The 20,239-nt window shown below is 36.7% G+C and overlaps 7 protein-coding genes across 9 annotated transcripts in view; 4 read left to right on the top strand and 3 right to left on the bottom strand.

Annotated features, from left to right (window-relative positions):
- Positions 1-1,286: 1,286 nt before the first annotated feature.
- On the top strand, positions 1,287-3,680 carry LOC118737197 (histone deacetylase 3). The gene is made up of 4 exons (XM_036467557.1): positions 1,287-1,798; positions 1,879-1,967; positions 2,026-2,220; positions 2,275-3,680. Exons 1-4 carry the CDS (start codon positions 1,632-1,634, stop codon positions 3,144-3,146), a joined length of 1,323 nt encoding a protein of 440 aa, XP_036323450.1. The 5' UTR covers positions 1,287-1,631; the 3' UTR covers positions 3,147-3,680.
- Positions 3,681-3,785: 105 nt separating this feature from the next.
- LOC118737205 (SWI/SNF-related matrix-associated actin-dependent regulator of chromatin subfamily B member 1) lies at positions 3,786-6,661 on the bottom strand. Its single transcript, XM_036467568.1, has 3 exons — positions 6,272-6,661; positions 5,870-6,177; positions 3,786-5,043 (listed from the first exon to the last, which is right to left on the bottom strand). The coding sequence occupies exons 1-3, from the start codon at positions 6,541-6,543 to the stop codon at positions 4,511-4,513; spliced, it is 1,113 nt and encodes a 370-aa protein (XP_036323461.1). The 5' UTR covers positions 6,544-6,661; the 3' UTR covers positions 3,786-4,510.
- Positions 6,662-7,999: 1,338 nt separating this feature from the next.
- LOC118737220 (39S ribosomal protein L44, mitochondrial) lies at positions 8,000-9,294 on the top strand. The gene is made up of 3 exons (XM_036467593.1): positions 8,000-8,176; positions 8,235-8,993; positions 9,078-9,294. Exons 1-3 carry the CDS (start codon positions 8,104-8,106, stop codon positions 9,218-9,220), a joined length of 975 nt encoding a protein of 324 aa, XP_036323486.1. The 5' UTR covers positions 8,000-8,103; the 3' UTR covers positions 9,221-9,294.
- Positions 9,295-9,807: 513 nt separating this feature from the next.
- Positions 9,808-11,869, bottom strand: LOC118737211 (polymerase delta-interacting protein 2). Its single transcript, XM_036467581.1, has 4 exons — positions 11,692-11,869; positions 11,053-11,473; positions 10,650-10,991; positions 9,808-10,579 (listed from the first exon to the last, which is right to left on the bottom strand). Exons 1-4 carry the CDS (start codon positions 11,844-11,846, stop codon positions 10,211-10,213), a joined length of 1,287 nt encoding a protein of 428 aa, XP_036323474.1. The 5' UTR covers positions 11,847-11,869; the 3' UTR covers positions 9,808-10,210.
- A 265-nt stretch (positions 11,870-12,134) lies between these two features.
- On the top strand, positions 12,135-13,216 carry LOC118737229 (NADH dehydrogenase [ubiquinone] iron-sulfur protein 8, mitochondrial). Of its 2 annotated transcripts, none has more exons than XM_036467605.1 (3): positions 12,135-12,297; positions 12,431-12,867; positions 12,928-13,216. In XM_036467605.1, the coding sequence occupies exons 1-3, from the start codon at positions 12,258-12,260 to the stop codon at positions 13,087-13,089; spliced, it is 639 nt and encodes a 212-aa protein (XP_036323498.1). In that variant the 5' UTR covers positions 12,135-12,257; the 3' UTR covers positions 13,090-13,216. The 2 variants fall into 2 exon arrangements, with proteins under 2 accessions (XP_036323498.1, XP_036323507.1); XM_036467614.1 differs by lacking the exon at positions 12,135-12,297 and adding an exon at positions 12,353-12,375.
- On the bottom strand, positions 13,199-14,367 carry LOC118737238 (actin-related protein 2/3 complex subunit 3-like). Of its 2 annotated transcripts, XM_036467636.1 has the most exons (5): positions 14,221-14,367; positions 13,910-14,083; positions 13,589-13,784; positions 13,340-13,521; positions 13,199-13,291 (listed from the first exon to the last, which is right to left on the bottom strand). In XM_036467636.1, the coding sequence occupies exons 1-4, from the start codon at positions 14,224-14,226 to the stop codon at positions 13,364-13,366; spliced, it is 534 nt and encodes a 177-aa protein (XP_036323529.1). In that variant the 5' UTR covers positions 14,227-14,367; the 3' UTR covers positions 13,199-13,291; positions 13,340-13,363. The 2 variants fall into 2 exon arrangements, with proteins under 2 accessions (XP_036323529.1, XP_036323521.1); XM_036467628.1 differs by having other exon boundaries at positions 13,220-13,521.
- Positions 14,368-15,781: 1,414 nt separating this feature from the next.
- Positions 15,782-20,239, top strand: part of LOC118737264 — a 30,040-nt gene continuing 25,582 nt past the window's right edge. The window contains exons 1-7 of the mRNA XM_036467669.1: positions 15,782-16,531; positions 16,589-16,899; positions 17,815-17,971; positions 18,418-18,953; positions 19,020-19,507; positions 19,571-19,769; positions 20,093-20,239. The exon at positions 20,093-20,239 is cut by the window's right edge and continues 1 nt beyond it. Coding sequence (XP_036323562.1) covers positions 16,390-16,531; positions 16,589-16,899; positions 17,815-17,971; positions 18,418-18,953; positions 19,020-19,507; positions 19,571-19,769; positions 20,093-20,239 — 1,980 coding nt within the window. The 5' untranslated portion in view covers positions 15,782-16,389. The remainder of the gene's footprint in view (positions 16,532-16,588; positions 16,900-17,814; positions 17,972-18,417; positions 18,954-19,019; positions 19,508-19,570; positions 19,770-20,092) is intronic.

The following is a 20,239-nucleotide window of genomic DNA, read 5'->3' on the forward strand; positions in this document are numbered from 1 at the left end:
GCGACGCCAGCGCCAACGCAACGCCAAAGTTGTATGTGGACGGGCCTGAAGCGAAAAACACGCCATTAAGCTGAAATTAGTCAAGAACGCAGAACGTATACGCAGAATTTTGTCGATTATTGGAGCTGTCAGTATTGCTTACTACAGTGTTGCCACTCCTCAATGCCTTTTCATAAACTTACCTTTTCACCTACAATTTTTCGTGCTATAATAGATCGTACCTAAATGTAAACTACTTACAAAACAAAAACAAAAAAAGAAAAACCTTGTTCAGTAGTAAATTTATAAAGTTTTAAACGTATTTTGAATAGGAAATTATTACTTTTTTACCATCTGCAAAACTGACGAAGTGGCAACCATCTATAGAAGGAAATTTCCACTCTTGGTTCTTTTAGATGCGGCAACACAGTCCTGCTGCCATTTGCACATATTCTGCATGTACTCTCATAATAATTAAACAACAATCAATTTTTGATAAAAAAAGCTGTAATAGACTAAAAGTATTTATTTGTTTGAACGTGCACACTAACTGCGCATATATTGAGTGGAAAGTGCATTATATATTGTGAAATGGTTCCATACAAGTTGGTTAAAATTACAATCTTTATTAACAAATTACCTAAAAACTATAAGGTTCCGCGCTTTCAAACTTTACATAGGCCCCCTTTAGAACTCCCTCAACCGCCCCCGCCCCCCTTTTTCCTTAATTCTGTAATACCATGTTCTGACCGACAACGAAAACACTTTGAAAACGTGTTTTGAGATTGTGGGCTAAAGGCTGTTCACACCGGCTGTTAGTGTTTTCGTTGACATTTCTTACATCCTCTGATTACAGTTTTACTACACAAACCAAAATGCTTTTCCCTAATTTTCTTTTCATTTGTAACCCCTTACTTTCATTCTTATTTTACTTTTGCCAGCCAATTAACACTAAATCCGAAATTGGGTATTAAAGATGATAAAATATGACTTCCACTTCGATAAACAATCGAAAAAAACTAGTGCAGACACCGATTGGAATTAGTGGAACGTGAGTTTTCAAGTAGTTTTCAGCGAAAACTAGTTTTCGTTTGACAGATTTTACATGGACGAAAACACATGTTTTAAGTCGAAAACCAGTTTTAGCAACGAAAACATGTTTTCGATGTCGGTCACAACATGGTATAACTCGTTTTCAAAGTGTTCGTTGTCAGTCAGAACATGGTATAATGAGCCTTGCGTTTAATGTTTTTATAATGGTTCAAAAGTATCGATACCAAAATTACTTGGTATCGATCGAAAAGTATCGAGTATGTACTGTATATAATTCGCCTTGTATCATTTCATGCCTAATGAAATCGTTTTTGTTATTAGGGTTTTGCATATGGTACTAATTGATATGTGTGCATAGTTCCATAATTAATTAGATTGGCTCGCATGTAGAAAGAAATAATTCAAATTATATTAAATACAAATGCGTTATGAGCTTGACTGAATTGGACTTTAGTACAACGCGTCGGCTTATGTTGATAGTCATTGTACTGCTTTTCATATTATTTGCTAAAAGACTCGCATTCCATGACGATAATATACACTTTAATAATTGATTTGCATTTAAAATCGCTTGAGGTCTAAGAAAACCGACGCAAAAAATGTCAACTCCTACCAATCGACGTGTATCATATTTTTATAATCCCGATGTGGGCAATTTTCATTATGGGCCTGGTCATCCAATGAAGCCGCACCGCTTGTCGGTTACCCATAGCCTTGTCATGAACTATGGACTTCACAAAAAGATGAAAATATATCGACCTTACAAGTACGTACAAGCACCAAGTTAATAGCTTATTAAATATACATACATATGCACATGAAATGGTTTTTTTAACATTTTGGTAGAGCAAGTGCCCAGGACATGCTCCGATTTCACAGTGAAGAGTACATTGACTTTCTGCAGAAAGTCACTCCGCAAAACATCCAGTGCAATAGTAAATACGACCGAGATATGTTTGCTTAAGTTTTGTATGCTACTTGCTTTTATTTCAGCCGTTGGATACACAAAATACTTGTCTCACTTTAGTGTGGGTGAGGACTGTCCGGTGTTTGATGGATTATTCGAGTTTTGTGCAATGTACACAGGTGCGTCACTAGAGGGTGCGCAGAAGTTGAATCACAATCACAGTGATATATGCATCAATTGGTCAGGTGGCTTACATCATGCTAAAAAATTTGAAGCATCAGGTGAGTAAGTCATTGAAATTGACTCCTTTTTTAACTAACCATCGGTAATTTTAGGCTTCTGCTACGTTAACGATATAGTAATAGGCATTCTGGAATTACTTAAGTACAATCCCAGAGTGTTGTATATAGATATCGATGTGCATCATGGAGATGGTGTGCAAGAGGCTTTTTACCTCACCGACCGTGTGATGACTGTTTCCTTCCATAAATACGGAAACTATTTCTTCCCTGGAACGGGAGACATGTATGAAATAGGTGCTGAATCTGGTCGGTACTATAGTGTAAATGTTCCTTTGAAAGAAGGCATTGATGATCACAGCTATTTTCAAGTATTCAAGCCAATAATCTCGGCAGTAATGGATTTTTATCGCCCCACAGCGATTGTCTTGCAATGCGGCGCGGATTCCCTTGCTGGTGATCGTTTGGGCTGTTTTTCCCTTAGTACTCGTGGACATGGCGAGTGTGTGAAATTCGTTAAGGAACTAAATGTACCTACTTTGGTTGTAGGGGGTGGCGGCTACACTTTACGCAACGTGGCCCGTTGCTGGACTCATGAAACTTCTTTACTGGTAGATGAAAATATTTCTAATGATTTGCCAATGTCAGAGTATTTAGAATTTTTCGCACCTGATTTCACGCTACATCCAGATGTGAACTCACGACAGGAAAACGCAAATTCTAAACAATATTTGGAATTAATAGTAAAACATGTTTATGAGAATTTAAAGATGTGTCAACATTCGCCCAGCGTGCAAATGGTACAAATACCACCAGACGTCATAGATATGGAGGAGGTGCGTGTGAAAGAGGAATCTGATCCAGATGTTCGAATAACGCAAGCAGAAGACGATAAAATGGTCGAGCCGAAAAATGAATTCTACAGTGGAGAAGCGGATCAAGATAAAGGCGATATGGCTGAAAGCTAAAAATTACGAATTATTGTGTAGTGAAAATAGGAAAAGGCTTCTTAGGACGCATAGTATATTAGTTGTAAAATTGCTTTTAATAACTTGTAAGTTTTATATATATAAGCCCCAGCCCTTTCAATTGAGTAGAAATTTTAAGGTTAATGCTTTACTCTAAAGAGCGATTTTTTTTATGGCAAATCAAAAGGCAAGAATAAGAAATTATATTATCGACATCGCCGATAACTGACAAGTAATAGTAAGAGATTTATTCATAGAACGTGGAAGGAAATAAAATTCCAGTTAAATGGATTTAAGCTGTCAGAAAATAAATTTGAACTTTAGGCAAATAAATGAAAACTTTGGGCAAATAAAATTAAACTCTACTGGAATACTGTGGTACTAAACAGTGTTTGAAAAACTGGTACTTGCTGTATTTAGTGTATTTTTCACACACAGTAGAGTTCAATTTTATTTGACCAAGAGTTAAATTTATTTGCCGGAACTTTAAATTTATTTGCCCAAAGTTTAAATCTATTTGCTGAAAGTTTAAATCCATTTGCATGGTTTAGTTTTATTTTGCAAATCGCTTCGCATTTCTCTTTCGCATCGCATTACAGAGTAGCCCCTGGACTTAAATCAGCAAAAAAGTAGCGACAATTGTGGAAGTTCTCAGCAAATTTTCTGAGTGGAAATTTATTAAATTGGTTTCTTTACATCTATGAATATTTATAAGGAAATCGGGAAAAATACAAGCTTTTATAAAATTTATTATTTTCTTCGGATGATCAAGCTGATGGAAACCATATACACTGGCGATGAAAAGTGAGTGATGGTGATTTTTGTTAATTTTTTCGAATTTTTTTTTGTTGTTATTTTTATAAAAAACATTGTTCGTGCTGTACAAAATTAAGAATTAGACACACTCAACACAATTTTAATTAAAATCTTAAAATTTTTAATCTGAATTTTTAACAAAACAAATCAAGTTTTAAGTGGCTAAAACATCGTGATGATTTTTAATTTATATATTTTTTTTTGCTTACAGCATTCCAAATATTTAGCAAAAATTACCGTGCACTCAGTTTTTATCGCCGGTGTATGTATGTATGCAAATATGATATACATATCTATATATACCTATTACGGTATCCGACGGATATAATCTGATTCGCACTGTCATAACAAGCTAGTGTGTGAAGGATTACATTCGTATCTGTAAAGGTATCTGTCGGACCAGAGTAGGCACTTATCCGAGGGATGCCATTCGCACGAATCTAATCCTCTTTACTCGCTTGTTGGAACTGCGAATCGGTTTACATTCGTGCGGATGCTATCCGTTGGATAACGTATTAGGCATGATAACTAATTCGAATGTTGTTAGTCTACCAGCCGGTAGTAGTGTTGGCTAAACGACGCATACGGCGCGTATTACGATCTTGATCTCGTATTTTCTTCTCCATTTCAGCATCGGTTAATGTTTCAAGGAAAGGTGCCCATGCATCAGCGTCGCTAGGATTTCGGAATGGAACGTCGATAGTTGATAGAGGAGCCTCGCTAAAGGCATAAGTACGGCAATGCCACGATAATTGACCTCGTATGCTATAAGCAATTGCTGTTACAAACTCTCCCCCCAAACCAAGCTCTGCACATAATTTTATAGCAAATTCCTCGGGATTATTGTTCTTTTCAGACATATCCCATTCAACTTGATCTACAAGGGATGTGTTACCCACATGGATATTTAGCTTTACAATAACACGTTGATCACAACTTTCCTCTAATATAGGTGGTTCATTAGGAAATGCTTCAATCTGCTGTCGTATTGCTTGTGCAATGGCTGGTACAAAGGGTATGGGATTTAGATCCAAATCATCACAAAGTACTTCCGCGAACTGTTCGGGCGTTATCATGCTTTCTATAAAGACAAAAAAAAAGTTTATATACTTCAAAATTAAAGTTGTATTCCAAGTTTAGGCATTTTTTTAATCATGTTTGCTGGCCAATTAACTCTTGCCATTCTTTTATAAAGAATAAAGCTGCCATTACATGAGGCCATATTGCTCAACAAAAATCGTTTGTTTAAATGGTGATTCGAAAATAGCGTGCTTCAAAGTCATGAACAAATACAAGATCACGCCAGCAAGCCAGTAGCTTCTTATAATCGCATTTAGGAAAAAAGTTGGGCGACTTTGACATTAGCCGGTTGTGTACATTTGTTCGTTGCTTACAATTTGGTGGTGGCTTTTTACTGGGAATCTTCTTGTGTGTAGACATAAGGGAACATACCTATACTACGTGACCCGTTCAGGGGGGAGGGGAATCTTCAAAATACCACACTTGGTTACAGTAGGTGGGGGCGGGGGCCTACCTGTTTATCACGTAGTCAACATCCTCTAAGGAAACCTAGCGTTTTTTCGAAAAAATTCAAAAGTCAAAAATTAGAAAAAGTGGCTCACGTAGTACGGGTACGCTCCCTAAGGTAAAGAACAACTTAACACATGATTTATAGAAGAATTTGTATAATAAAAATTATTATTCATGCGTCGTGATGGCGTCGAGATTTCGAGAGCTAGAAAATTACTTTTTTCTTTCTTTCGTTCGCGCGTGATCTTGTGTCTTTCGTTCATGCTTCAAAGTAGACAGCAAATCAACTTTTGCAGGCGATTATCGCCTGTCAATAAATCGCCTAATATATAGGCTGCTTTAGGAAGTAACTTAAAAAATAATAATAATACGCTTACCATTTTTATTCCAAGTAAATGTGTCTCGTAACTTTTGACCTTCTAGCTCCATGTCTAGACGAATCGGCACTAAACATTCCTTTTGTGCTGCGTTTTCAATATTAGCAGTTGGATCCGTATCATCAAAACACATGGGAAACGTTCGCACTTTTTTGGTGTGAACGCGATTGCGATTGATCGGAGTAGCTTGTGGAACTGCGTCCAAATGACTGGAGTTCGGCATCGTGGGAACATACTGTGGCTGCTTTTTTGATTTACTCTCCCGTGGTAGAGGTGTTTCTGAAGTGTTTACCGATATAGCTCGATATCTGTTTTATTATATTGCATAAATATTACTCATGACTGTTGACATACATAAACACCCATGAACCAATGTATATACATACATAGAAAGCAACTTACTTTTCATCATTCCCGGCGATTATATCGTCAACTTCGACGGCTCGCAGTAGCGACACTGAACTGGCCAATATATGTGAACTCAGCCCAGAATCAGCGAGCCGTTTGCGTTCTTCATTTGAGAGTACCAACCGCGTCATACCAGGATACTTTTTATATAAAATGCCACGAAATAAGCGCATATAGTTGCCGACCTCCGAACCCACATAGTAGTATTCGCCACCTTCCTCAAGTTGGAAAGCCACAGGCTTATCACCATATGTTTGAAATGCCATTTATTAACACTTTTTAAGAATAAACAGTCTATTTTATAACGCCTTTTGTATTATTTCCCACAATTAAAAACGCTGAAAACAATCTATCGAATGACGGCAACGGCGACACCTTGTCAGATTAGATATACCCCATTTTCATCGATATTATCGATGATAAAACGTAAAATATCGATTTTTTATAATTGATTTCGGACTATGGGCCAAAAAAGCGTACGCTTCTTGGAAGTTGCGAAATAGATATAAATTTGAACAATTTCAGCGACACACAATAATATAGCTTTCGCACGAGTGGTTATTTGTTTTTTTTTTTTAACTGCCAAATTTTGCTTGCATTTGGCACATCAAAATTCAATTTACTTCTACACCATTATGATCCAACTACACAAGATCTGGCTAGATGAAGTAAAAGAAAATAGTGATTTTCTAGCTGATGTTTGTAATTTCGGCGCCATGTTATTTTCTTTGAAATGAAACAAAAGTAAACATAGAACATGGAGGCGAGGCATAATGAAAAAAAATGGAAGCAATTTTTGAGCGTATGTTTATGCTAACCAAAGTGTTATTTTTGTACGTGTTCGCAACCGATTACCTCGCCCTTCATTTCAATTATATTTGAATAAAAATTAATTGAAAATTGCTTAAAATTTACTGATATAAACCACCGCCAAAATATACAAAAAGAAAGAGATTTAAAAAACAAAACAGAAATAGCAAACTTCAAAATTACGAACGTCACACACTTTTTTCTCAAATGCTGTTGCAAATGGCTGCTTGTCAACCGGTCAGATATGTTCTAATTGGTTCATGGTACACCATGGTACATTCTTTACCTTTTTGTAAAATATGTGTTTTGTTTTCTTGGTTGGAACCTTAGCGGTCCACAAGTAACCAGGTTATTCCATCAATTTTGTAATTAGTAATTATACGTCAAATTATATTTATTAAGTTTGTTTACCACACAGAAAGGGAATTCTAGTTACCTCATCCTTTCCCAAGGTCACACAGAAAGGAGAATTCTACGTAGTAAGGGTTATAATCCCTAAGCGCGGCCAAAGGCCGCCTACGCAGAAAGGAATTCTACGAAAAAATGCTGTGGACGCAAGTAAAAATTGCGATTTTTGGCAATTTTTCTAAGGGATCCGTAGGGAATGATAGGGGGCCTAGGCGGTCAGGGGTTGCATTTTTGTCAATGGCGGTTCATGCCCTTTCCAAAAAGGTCGATTGGAGGTGCCACGCCACCTCCCCCTTCGTCCACCGCACCTTTAACGAACGGCCATAATGAGAAGTTTCCTTTAATCGAGCGTAGTTCATGTTACAAAACAGAAACCTGTTTTCGGCCGAATGCCCAGTCCAGTGTGCGTTCGAGGGGTGACTACTCAGTCTGATTTAGAAGACTAGTGTGCGGAGGCCCCTTGTATTATGGGTACGTGCTAAAAGCGAAGAAAAAAATCGATAGCTATCGATAATAGCTAGACATCGCTACGTACCTACCAGCTGATTTTTAATTCGTATTTAGATAATTTTTGATCAGACCGCCATTGATTAGCAAAACTTGGTAAAATGTCTCTAATTCGGACTACACTGCGCCTTATCACTCAACCCAAAAGGTTCAATAATATACATCCAGTGTTAGGTAAATTGTTAAAGTATTTATTGTTTGTAAGTGATATGGTTTCAAAACTTACATTTAGATCAATCACGCTATTTTAAGCGTTGGGTGGCGCCGACATTACGTGAACTTCGCAGACGCCAGAAAAAACTAGGGCCGCAGTTACCACAACCTCGGTCGGGATTTATAGAGTGGAATTACCGTGCTGAACTGTTTGCGTTTGGTAAAAGACTGCACGAAGAGTTCCAATTGGATATGCTACAGACGGCATTCACACAGCCTTCATATGTAGAAAAAGAGTACCAACGTCAAAAAGACCTTGGTATTAAGGATTCTGATATACAGATGCAAGATAACAATCAGCTTTCTGAACGTGGTGCATATTTAGCTAACGAGTGTGTGCATGCTTACCTAAAGCATTCGTTTCCGGATGTACCCTTGGAAGGGATAAATGCATTCGCAGCATATTTGCTAAGCACAGATATGCTTTCTCACATTGGTTCACACCTGGGTATGATAGAACTACTACTTGATGCAGATTATCCACCAGAAAAAGAATCTATGGCCCGATCTTTACTTGCTGTAATCAGTGCAATTGAGCAAACCAGCGGACAAGAACGTGCTTTCCTTTTCATACGTGATTTTATTTGTACTCAAATGAATCAACGCGATTTACTTGATATATGGCACATTGCGGACCCGGAACAAATGTTAAAGCAAATCTGTGAAGAGAGAAAAATGGGTGAGATGGAACCGCGTTTACTTGGAGATTGCGGTAAGAATACAGTGCTAGCTGCATATCATGTAGGAATATATGCAAATAAAACACTACTTGGACATGGTAAGTTGAGAAAACAAAACTTAAATATCTAAAAAAAAATTAGAAGACAAAATTAATTTCTCCTTTTTACTGAAAATTTTAAAGGATTTGGAGAGGACGTGGCTACAGCAATTAAAACTGCTTCCCTTAATGCTCTGCAAGAAATTTTCTGTATACAAGACAACGCGCGACCACTAAATTTTCGAGCTCAATTGAAGCCAACAAATATCAAAGCCATAGAAAATTAATTCTCATCATATAGTAGGTATTCATGGTTAATTTGGTATACATATATAAATAAAATGTCTACATTAAATTTAAACAAACAATTGACAATTTATTTTCAGAATGTCCTAGGTTTGCCTTCTTTAAGTTAGAATAACATATCTATACACAAACATGTCGAATTGGGATAGCAACGCAACCTCAGATGGTTTGCAGATGTGAATCGCCACTGAAATGAAAATGTTTCATCATGAATAGCAACTGTAATTAAGTGCTATAATGTTAAAAATAGTAGACACCCACATTGCGAGTGTCGACTAGTAGTAGATAAACGACTTTTATTCGATTATCGCTTTTCCATGGTTTTGTGAATGTCGATTTCTCGTTCAATGGGCGACTGTGAATAGTTTTTAACCGACTTTCCAAAAAGGAGGAGGTTACCAGTTCGTCGGAATATAACTTTGGACCACGTAAACCGATTCGATAATTCTTTTTGCATCGCAAAGGTAGTGGCTCAGAGGTGGTCCCATACTAATCTGGTTAAGATCCGATCAGTGGATCATGAGATATATATATATATATATATATATATAATATGAGAATTGAAGTCGGTTTTTTTTGCTAAAAATTACTTGTTTATTACTAATTTTTCTACAACTGTTTAATTGTACAAGCATGAGCGACTATAAACTATTCACGCGTTCTTATTAAACAGGAAAACGAGTTTGAAATACCACGAATAATCGATAATCGACTAACAGTCGTTTATGTACTACTAGTCGACACTCGCAATAAGGGTGAGAATTTTGAAGTACCAGCAAATATAGCAATTCAGTCTCCAGATTTCAGCTTCAGCTGAAATTACGTTGCTATCAGTAAGCGACTTTTTATTTTACACACTTGATAAATAGAAGTGAACTACTTAAACTTACTACCTTTATTTTCTTGTTCCCTCAAATTGGGATACGTCAATCATATCTATACAGTTCCATAATTGTGTGCAACATATCGAATTATTCGACGTTGTCCGGTTTATTACTACCAACATTGCCGCCACCGTTAGCCCCAGTGTTAGAGAGTCCAGTTCCTGGTTCCTCGGGTTTACTTTCTAGAGAGAATGGAGGTATTTTACAATCGAAGGTGTGGCCGTCTTCTCGCTCCAACCGAAATGTTCCCCACATGTGTCCGCTAGGTGCTTGTAAACTAACATGACTGCTATATTGAAATGCCGGCAATCTGGGGCTGAGAATAGGTTCTTGTCCAACAACTCCACGTCCACGAACAGTTTCCAGTGTGCCCGAAAGAGAAAATATACGCCAATGTCTTTCGCGTAACTGTACGCTAAGTACACCCAAATTTTCTAGACGTATGCAATATCGCCACTACAAATATATATATATATATATAAGCTTTTGAAGAATACAAGTTAAAAATTAGCAATTGTAAGCTCACCCAGTAAACAGAAGAGGCAGGGGTTTCACGACAGCCCATATAGAAAGGTATCACAGTAACACGTATATTCTCCGTGGTTTCCTTATGAACATCACTTAATTCCAACCAAGGGTGGTTTTTCTCCTGCCATGCTTTCAACGTATCCTGGCCTTGAAAAGGTGGTTCTTTGTCTGGTACATGTGTCAAAAACTTGTCGAAAAGTTCGTGTTGCAGTGGATGTTTCTCCCCTGTCGAATAAGGCATTATATCATCATGTGCTACATAATCTAGGCCTGGAATAGCGTAAAGGCTGCGATTCGAATCCTGATTCCCTAAGAATGTCACTGCCTCAGTTTGCGCACGCTTAACGAAAAAAGAAGTTCTAATCAAGTCTCATGTATGCTGCCATAATATATTTTCTTACAATGTACGGGCAATCGCGTGAGTCAATTAGCACTTGATAGAATGTATGTAGTTTGCCCTTCACCTCTTTCGCGGATGTATCGGAATTACTGGTCGTAGAAGATGAGCTCGTATTTACATCTCCAACCGTTGATTGTGCTTCCGTACTTCCTTGCTCAGATGGTGCGTTTTCGGTTGAAGTCGATATGTGACCACCTGTACTCCGTTTTCCTCTCTCGTTCGCAACCGCTGCATCAGAAGAACTATTGACATTCACTCTTTGTTTCTGCTTGTTCGGATTATGTAGATCCCTATCGTATACGCGCGCAGACCATGGGAAAAGGACAACACCCCGGTATCCGAATATGCGGTGCAGAAACAATTGGCCAGTTTCATATTTTCCATCCAATTTGGCGGTCTCCAATCGTCCTACCTCAGCTAATCTACAAAATGAGATGTATTATCAAAAAATGCTATTGTTCTTGATTGCAATTTGTTATGTAATCAAATGCCACTCTTTTTATAGAAATCCCCTCCTTTCAATACTTATTGTGGAAAATGCGCATTTATTGCATTTGCAAACGAAAACCCTAGATATTTCATAACGCTCCGCGACTTTCAAGGAATAATGTACGTACATGTTTCAGAAATATGTACTCACTTTGCGAGCTTTGACTCCTGCTTAGAGAATTGGCGAATAAGAATAATTTCACAATTTTTAAAAATTGCTAATGGTACTGCACGTCCAAGGTTGTTAAGTTTAATAGATTTAGTAAATAAGCTATTCATCTTGGTTGTTTTATTGCTCGGCCTCATACGCAGAAACTACAATTTGTTCATCCGCTCCGGTCCTTTGCAGCAGCACTTTTTTTTTATTTCTTACGCTTCTTTACCAAAACCAAAAATTGGATATTTTCAGTAACTATTTTTATTTATTTTATATTAAATATTTATTGTATCATTGTGGATTTTTTAACAAATTTACTCCAAAACAACTAAAGATTTTTTTCTAATTGGCATTATTCAAACTTGGCAGCACAAGTCATTTCACCGAAAAAAATTATAGACGAACAATCGAGCACAACAAAACACGGTGACATTATCAGAAAAATATTTGACATTTCATCGATAAATCAAAGAATTGTTTTCAGCCATCGCTTGCAGTGAGACGCACCAAAGAGCCACTAAATAAAAAATTTGGAGGTTGGAAGCTGTTTTGCAGACAAAATGTCATTACCAGCTAAAGTTTTCATTCTTTCGCGAAATGGTGAGCAGCCTCTCCTTTTATTATTGTAGCAGCAATAACTTATATTTGCTTGCTGTACAAATGGTTGAGGTTATGGAAGTTATGTCATATCTTGAGAAGTCTACTAAATTAAATTAATATGAAATTACCACAGGTCAACGTATGTTTGGCACCAGCCTCCGCATGTGTTCGGCTGGAAAGGATGTAGTGACTGTACCGAAAGGCTATGTGTATGTAAACAACAAGGAGTTGAGTATGGAAATCAACGAGATTACCGATCGTGCGGCATCGACCATGTTTCTAGGAGAACTGTTTCGTGGATTTGCTGTCACTTTAGCGCATATATTTAAAGAACCAGCAACCATCAACTATCCTTTTGAAAAGGGTCCATTAAGTCCTCGGTTCCGCGGGGAGCATGCTCTAAGGCGTTATCCAAGTGGTGAGGAGCGTTGCATTGCCTGCAAGTTATGCGAAGCGATTTGCCCAGCACAAGCCATAACCATTGAAGCAAAAACAAGGTCGGATGGTAGTAGACGTACAACCCGTTACGACATCGATATGACCAAGTGTATCTATTGTGGTTTTTGTCAGGTATGCGATACTACGGAACAAAATTTTCAAACTTTATTAACTGGTTTATGGCATTTATAGGAAGCTTGCCCAGTCGATGCTATTGTTGAAGGTCCTAATTTTGAGTTCTCTACTGAAACTCACGAAGAATTATTGTACAACAAGGAGAAGTTACTTTGCAATGGTGACAAATGGGAATCGGAAATTGCGTCCAACTTGCAAGCAGATCATTTGTACCGTTGAAAACTTTATGCTTCAAAACCTGGAGTTTTTAAACAAGTTTAAATTTATTATAATGAAAACGTTTCAATAAATCCATAAGTAATGTTAATACGCAAAATATGTAAAACCCTGCTGATTATCCACATAATAATATTTTTTATTATAACGACTCATTTAGGTATCATTCACGATGATGGCATACTCTACGGTGTTGTTAAAGTTACTGGAACAATACAATTAATACATTAAATAAGTAATATGAGAAGCATACTTTTGAACAATGTTACGCAGATTCTTATTGCCCTGGGCCTGACAAAGATTTCTCCATGAACTTTTTCTTGGCAAAACAAATCCACCACTTATTTGGCTTGCCGTCGTCAGTGCTGAAAACTTTTTCACAAACCCGATTTCCTATTTCATGGCGCAATTGTAAAAAATACTGACGCATCAAATCTGTAAGAATCATATGTGTATGTATGTATACAAATGAGCCGTTATATTGAAAATATAAGTTTCTTACCAGCCTCTTGTGCATTCTGTGGTCGAGCATAAACTGCGTTTAATGGAAACCCAGAATCACCTGGTATATCAAACTTTGAAATGGCCAAGCTGTACATTTCTTGAGCACCTTGGTTTTTGTTGTTGCAACGTTGCAAGCGCTTCAAACATTCAGTTATATAGAGTGTAATATAAATAAGCACACGATCTACTTCCGACTAAATAGTAGATAGAAAAAAATCAGTATGCAGTAATTTTACAGATGGAAGGATTTAATTGCCAAATTCTTTAAATCAACATAATAAAATATTTAAACATTCATAAGTAGGTCTGTATTAATTACCTTTATCTCATAAGTTCGAAAGAAAACATTTGCCTTAAAGTAATACAGTGACTCATCAATGATATCAGATTCTACATTGACACTAGGAGCAGGCCCACGAGCTTGAGTGCGTAGGGGCAAAAGTGCCATGTTACCAACCACTTGAGGAAATTCCTTAATCTGAGAATGGTACGCCTGGAAGATGTATATACATATGTACATAAAATTAGAACATGATGAAGGCAAAGATTTTAAATTCGATGCACAGCGAAGACCGCACCCCCAACAAAGATATATTGGCACAAATGCTATGTACATTAATTTATATTTACCGGCATGATTTTTGATGTTGCAGCAAATAACTTAATTTGTATTTAAAAATGAATAATAAAAAACTTTGCCTTGTCCAATTGACGTCGTCGAAGCCAAAACATATGGATAGCCAAAAGTTGATTTTGTATATGCCTGTATGGATGAATATTTGTGCATAAACCATTGTTGCCATACCCATTTAAACAATTTACTAAGCAAGTTATAGAAAATAACCACCTTTCTCGGCATATTCAAAACTTTTTTGTGCTTGTTTCAGGCACATAATAAAAGCGCTGAGAAATAACTCCCACTTTTCCAACTTAAAAGAGCAAAGATCAAAAGGATTCAATGACTGGCCTCTCTTTCTCCTTCGACTAGAGGGCTCCTCAGGGAAGCCTTATCAAAATATGGAAACAGTTGCTGATTTCGACCAAGATCATTACCCTATCAAAAGCATTTCATGAGACTTCCTTGAGGATTGTAAAATACCGAGGAAAAAAAGGAAAGGATCATTGTATTCTTTTTAGTCTACCTTTTCAAGTGGAAAGTTGATAGATGCTCCGACCCTCTTAACAGGTTTTATACGGTTCAGGTATTGAATTGGAAGAAAGGGGGTGAGTAAAAAAGGGTAGAGTTAACGTGCGTTTTTACCCTCAAGCCGTTTCAAGTTTCTTGCTTTGCTTTTGACATTTTCTCTGCTTCCCATTTAAACAAAAGCAGAAACCAAATCTTGGATTCAACAAAATTTAAGCGTGTAAAACCAAATAGAAAATACAATGTATAACGAGTAAAAAAGGGGCGGAGAGATTTATAAAACAACGCCCATGTAAAAAACTTTGTCGAATTTTCTTACCTTTTGTACAAGGATTGAAGTTTGGACTAACGGTTTTTGATAGATTACGAGCTATTCTTACATAAAAAAAAACATATAATTTTTAAACAAAAAACACAAGCGACTTCAATTCTCATATAAAAATTGATCGTCAATTCTTCATGATCCAATAACCATATCTAAACCAAATTAGTATGGCACCACCCCTGAGGAACCACCTATCCGATAAAAAGGACTTATCGACATCAGTTCAAGTAGTCCAAAGTTATGCAGTAACATATATACATAAAAAAATATTCGAACGAATTGATAAACTCCTCCTTTTTTGAGGTCGGTCAAAACTTGCAAAATGTCGCATCCCTATTTATATTTTCGCCAGCGTATATATACATATGTTAACTGTGGTACAAATTTTGTGATGATACGAGGCAATATTCATTTTAAGTTTAAGTTGTTATAAAAAGAACTTTATAACTTGAAATTGGTAATTTTTTCAACCAACATAATAAGGACTATTTACAGCCGCAAAGACAATATCGAATTTTGTGTTTTCTTTTAGGTATTTTTAAAAGAAGATTTTTTGGGATCGAAAAGATTTTTTTAGCTTTAAAATCTTATTTTGAATATTTTTTGGGAAAAAATCAAGATTTTTAGGGGATTTCTCTGGCAACACTGTCCGTCGATTGTCTTGCCTCTTTCTTTTCTTGGTTTGTATTCACTTTTCGGTATTTCCAATTCGATTTTTGTTTTTATTACTTTTATCAGTTCTGTTTTTGTTCTCCATTTAGTTGGATCATAATTGCCTCATGCTGTCAACCGGCTATTCTAATTGGGTGAAAGGAAAAAGTTCTAGTGATAACATATCACGGACAACAACAAATGTCAATGTTTAAAAATAAATCAAAAAATGGCATGTAAACTAGCGAAATCCATACATATGTCATGAACATATGTGAAAAGTGAAAGATAACGCGGACGAAAAGATCAAGGGGTGATGTGGGAAAGAGAAAAAGTGGATGACAAGTAAATTTGCGAAAAATGTGAGCAAGGCTTCCTCAAAAACGCAGTCGATAAATGCAACGGTCGAAAGAACGAATGCAATGGTAGTACGTCTAAGAATTTGCATTGCGGAGTAAATTCAAATAATAGCAATTACGAAATCCAATTATTTCCCCAAATATTCTTCCTCCAAAGAATATTCATTGAAAGTTATAAAACGGCATGCTAGGTCGCAGTGAAGTGGTTTGCACTAAACAATTACGAATAGCTTTGTCAACGAATAAGTACATACATTAAATAACAAGAGATTCCTTATTCTCTAAAAGTTGCTTAAAACATATTTTTTGTCGTTACCAAAATGTTGACCTTATATTATGCCAGTGCTACTTTTCTGCAGTCGCAGCGCATTAAAAACGTGTGTACCAAGATATGCCAGCAATTGGCTCAAAAGTCGAGCATAGCTTTCTATACTTTGCCCACAGGAACTGACGACGGTTTTGGTAAGATAAAAGTAAGGGTTAAAAAAAACTGAAAGTAATTTAAAATTTTTCACACAGATCCTACTTTAGCTGCATCTGACTTGTGCTACAATCGAAATGCAGCGCGTGTTACCGAAATACTTTGGTTAAATGGCGTGCATCGAGGCTGCTGTCTATCACCGATGCAGGTTGTTCAACTTATGCCATGGATATCATTTGGAGAAAATTCAGTGTCGCCAGAAACCATGCTGTTACCCTTTGCGCATTCAAATGCTCCAGCAGCTTTGTTGGAACGTTTAGCGGGCTCAAGCAAAGGCAAAATTTTGCATCTACTATTGGAGACTGAAACTCAACCTAGTAATGAAAGTGACCTGGTGGATTCTGTGCGGGTAAGTAATTATTGTAAGTTGAAAAGTATGACTAGCAGCATGTCAATAAATCTCAGTTGCCTCAGGGTTAAGTCCCAAAGTTTGTAATTGGTTTTTCATGTCTGCCCTCAGTTAGCATTTCATGTCCATGCATAATGGCATAATATGTATTGACAAAACAATGCCATCATTGTTTTATGGTTCCATTTTACTCGTTACATCACCAGCCGTTTGAATGGGGTTGAGTATGTGTTGTATGCTTGTTTATTTTGGCTTTCAACAAAGATAAGGGGTGGGGAATAGAGTCCTCTTTATAAACAGAAGGCATGTAATAATATACATACATACATACCTATACATATATGTGCTCATAGAAGGGCACGTTTCCAATACGATGTGAAAAACTACTTTTAAGATTCAATAAATAACTGTTTTATTAACAAATAGTTTTGGCTGATGTTATTACAATAACAAATATCGGATCTTTTAAGCATTATTTTTTTTAGAATACACTCTGTATTCTTTAAATTTACCTTATACATATTCCTGTAGTATTTTTGTACCTTCGAGCCCAGAAATTACATTTTTAGCTAATGTATTAATAGTATTCTAGTTTCTAAAATGCACATATTAAACAGCATCTTCTGGAGACGTCTCAAAATAACATTTTTTTTTTGGGAAGTTAATTTTGTGCTAAACAAAATAATGGGTTCTTGCTTATCCTTTAAGACGCCCTTAAACCAAGAAATAGAAACTTAGAATTTTCAAATGTAAGTACGAAGGAATTTTTCGTTAACTTTGCATACAAAAAATGTTACTAACATTCCGTTACTAACAAACTCATTTTTACAAATTCCATAGTTCAACGAAAAAATGCTCTTAACATTCTCTTTTATACTATTGACGTTGTTTACTTTTCTTTTATAATGGTTACAGATTGAAAATTTTGGTAAGCTAATAGCATGGAAGGTTGACTCCCATCTTGCTGTGCTCATTGAGACTGATGTGGAGCATTTCACCAAATTATTGTTGTCCACATACTTACAAAATAATTTCCTCATAAATGATCAGCTACAATTACTGAGGATTGAGTGTAAGCTGAAGACAAATTTTATACTAAACCTAATTTATTTTAAATGTACATATGTATGTACATATACATATGTTCACATTACATACATACTTGAATTTTCTCAAAATTGATTATAATTTTTAATTTGTATGTATCTAACATTATTTTGCGCAAGGCAAACATACATTCGTACATATACTGGTGGCAGAAATAACTCGCCTTATCTTGAATAGTTTTGACGACTTATTTCTTTGGTTTATTCAATGGATTTTTATAGTTTCGTATGGACCTTGGATTTGTATGGTGTTTGTTGTATAATTAGCCAGAATAAAAAAAAAAATATATTAAACATTCAATAAACTAAAGAAACATAGGCAAAACTGGTCAAAATAAGGGAGTATACTATTTCTGCCACCAAAGTATATACAAATGCGTTTTGCAACTGACTTTCTATTTGGTATTGCCAGCAATTAACTATGAAGGCAAGCCACAGCCATTGAACATGTTGGCAAGCCATTTGCGAAAGCCCGTACGTCATACCGAGCAGAAGTTAAGTGAAGAGGAGTGGCAGAGGCATTTAGATGACTTGCGCGCGTTAAGCGTTTTAGCCCATCAAGCCACCGAATTTGAAAGTCAAAAGGGTCGTGTTGAAGGAAAAGTTACTAGCGCCGTCCCAGTAAAGCCAGACCTAATACCTTACGAGCAGCAGAAAGTTGCTCTGGAGAAAGAGCCTAAAGCTAGTGGCACGCAAGAAGTAGAGACCGCAGAAGTTGCCACTGCCGGCAAATCTTCTACTACAACGCCCAGCACTAAAACAGCCTCAACAGCCACACCTACCAAATCTACGGTTTGTACAAAAGTCCCTAGTGAAACTGAAACATCGGCTATGACCTCTTCACCTTTGGCAAAAATGCGCGCTAAACCGACTGAAGTTAAGAAACCAGGTGCTGCAAAGAACACTGTTGGTGGCACTACGGCGGAGAGTCGTTTTAAAACCACAAAGGTTTGTTTTGCTCTAAAATGTGTATAATTTGTATAAACAATTTTTTTTTTTTTATCAATTTGTTAGATCTCTGAACCTCTTCACAATACGTCTAAGTCGTCACTGACAACAGAAACTTCTGAAGTGAAATCATTAGGAAAAACACCGGAACTTCGATTCATGGATACACCAATTACCATATCTGCGGCTGCTGCCGTCATTACAACTACCACAGCACACGCCAAAATGCCTTCCAGCATTGTCGAAAGTAAACCTAGTGAATTAGTTAAGTTGGCCTCGGCAGCGGTGTCGACAATGAAACAAAAATCTCCGGTCTCTGAAGTAACGCAACGGCCACCGAATGTAAATAAGACTAATGGAAGCGGTTCGACCACTTCTGCAACAACAAACTCAACTGCGTTATCTGGCAATGACGCTACAAAGCGTCCAAGCTTAAAAAGACATAAAGCAGATTCTCGTCCAAGTAAACCAACCAATATATTTGTGTATTCCGAGAGCGCAAGTTCTCGTGAGGGAACACTAACTACGCTCAAGGAGATTTTGGAACGCGACAAGTAGGGGTTTCTATTAAATGTGCTAAGGACAGTTATTAATTGCCTCCACAATTCCCTACACAGGTACACAGTCTATGCAATGTCCCCTCAGCAATTGTCACAACAATTTTGGATGGAAAACACTGCTCTCTTGGTGGTTTGTGGCACTGTACCTACAAACATTGGTGAAATATTAGTTGACTATTTTTTGTGTGGCGGTAAAGTACTGTCGCTGTGCTCGGATATTTTGAATTTTGTGTTGCCCAACTATCGAACCGCCGAGGTAAAGTGCGAAATAATACTGAAGTGAAACTTCTCTCGATACATTACTTGTACTCAATCCTAATCTATACTGTATCTGGGACTTAATCTTAATCTTAAATCGCTGCATTGCATGTTTCAATAATTTATTCTCAGTATTAACTTCCGTTACATCCCGATTGGCACATGTTTTATTGAAATTTTTTAAATTTATTACCACTGCTAAAGAAGTTTCACTTCAATAATACATATAATTTAATGTGTTTGTTGTAGTTATGAACGATTCTAAGTAATATTGCCGGTTTGTCATTTCATGGCTTAATTATTCTTATTCTTTACTTTTAGGTTCGTGAAAACGAACTTGTACAGTTCTCGTATGATAAATGGCATAAAATCAAAATGATGCATCACATTTTCTGTTATCAACCTTCGCCGGTTAAGAAAAACTTTTCCACGGATAGCGACGATGCCACACAGTCCAGCGCTAAAAAA

Source organism: Rhagoletis pomonella, unplaced genomic scaffold, assembly GCF_013731165.1.
Source record: "Rhagoletis pomonella isolate Grant_MI unplaced genomic scaffold, Rhpom_1.0 Rhpom_scaffold_00001, whole genome shotgun sequence".
NCBI classification, from domain to species: domain Eukaryota; kingdom Metazoa; phylum Arthropoda; class Insecta; order Diptera; family Tephritidae; genus Rhagoletis; species Rhagoletis pomonella.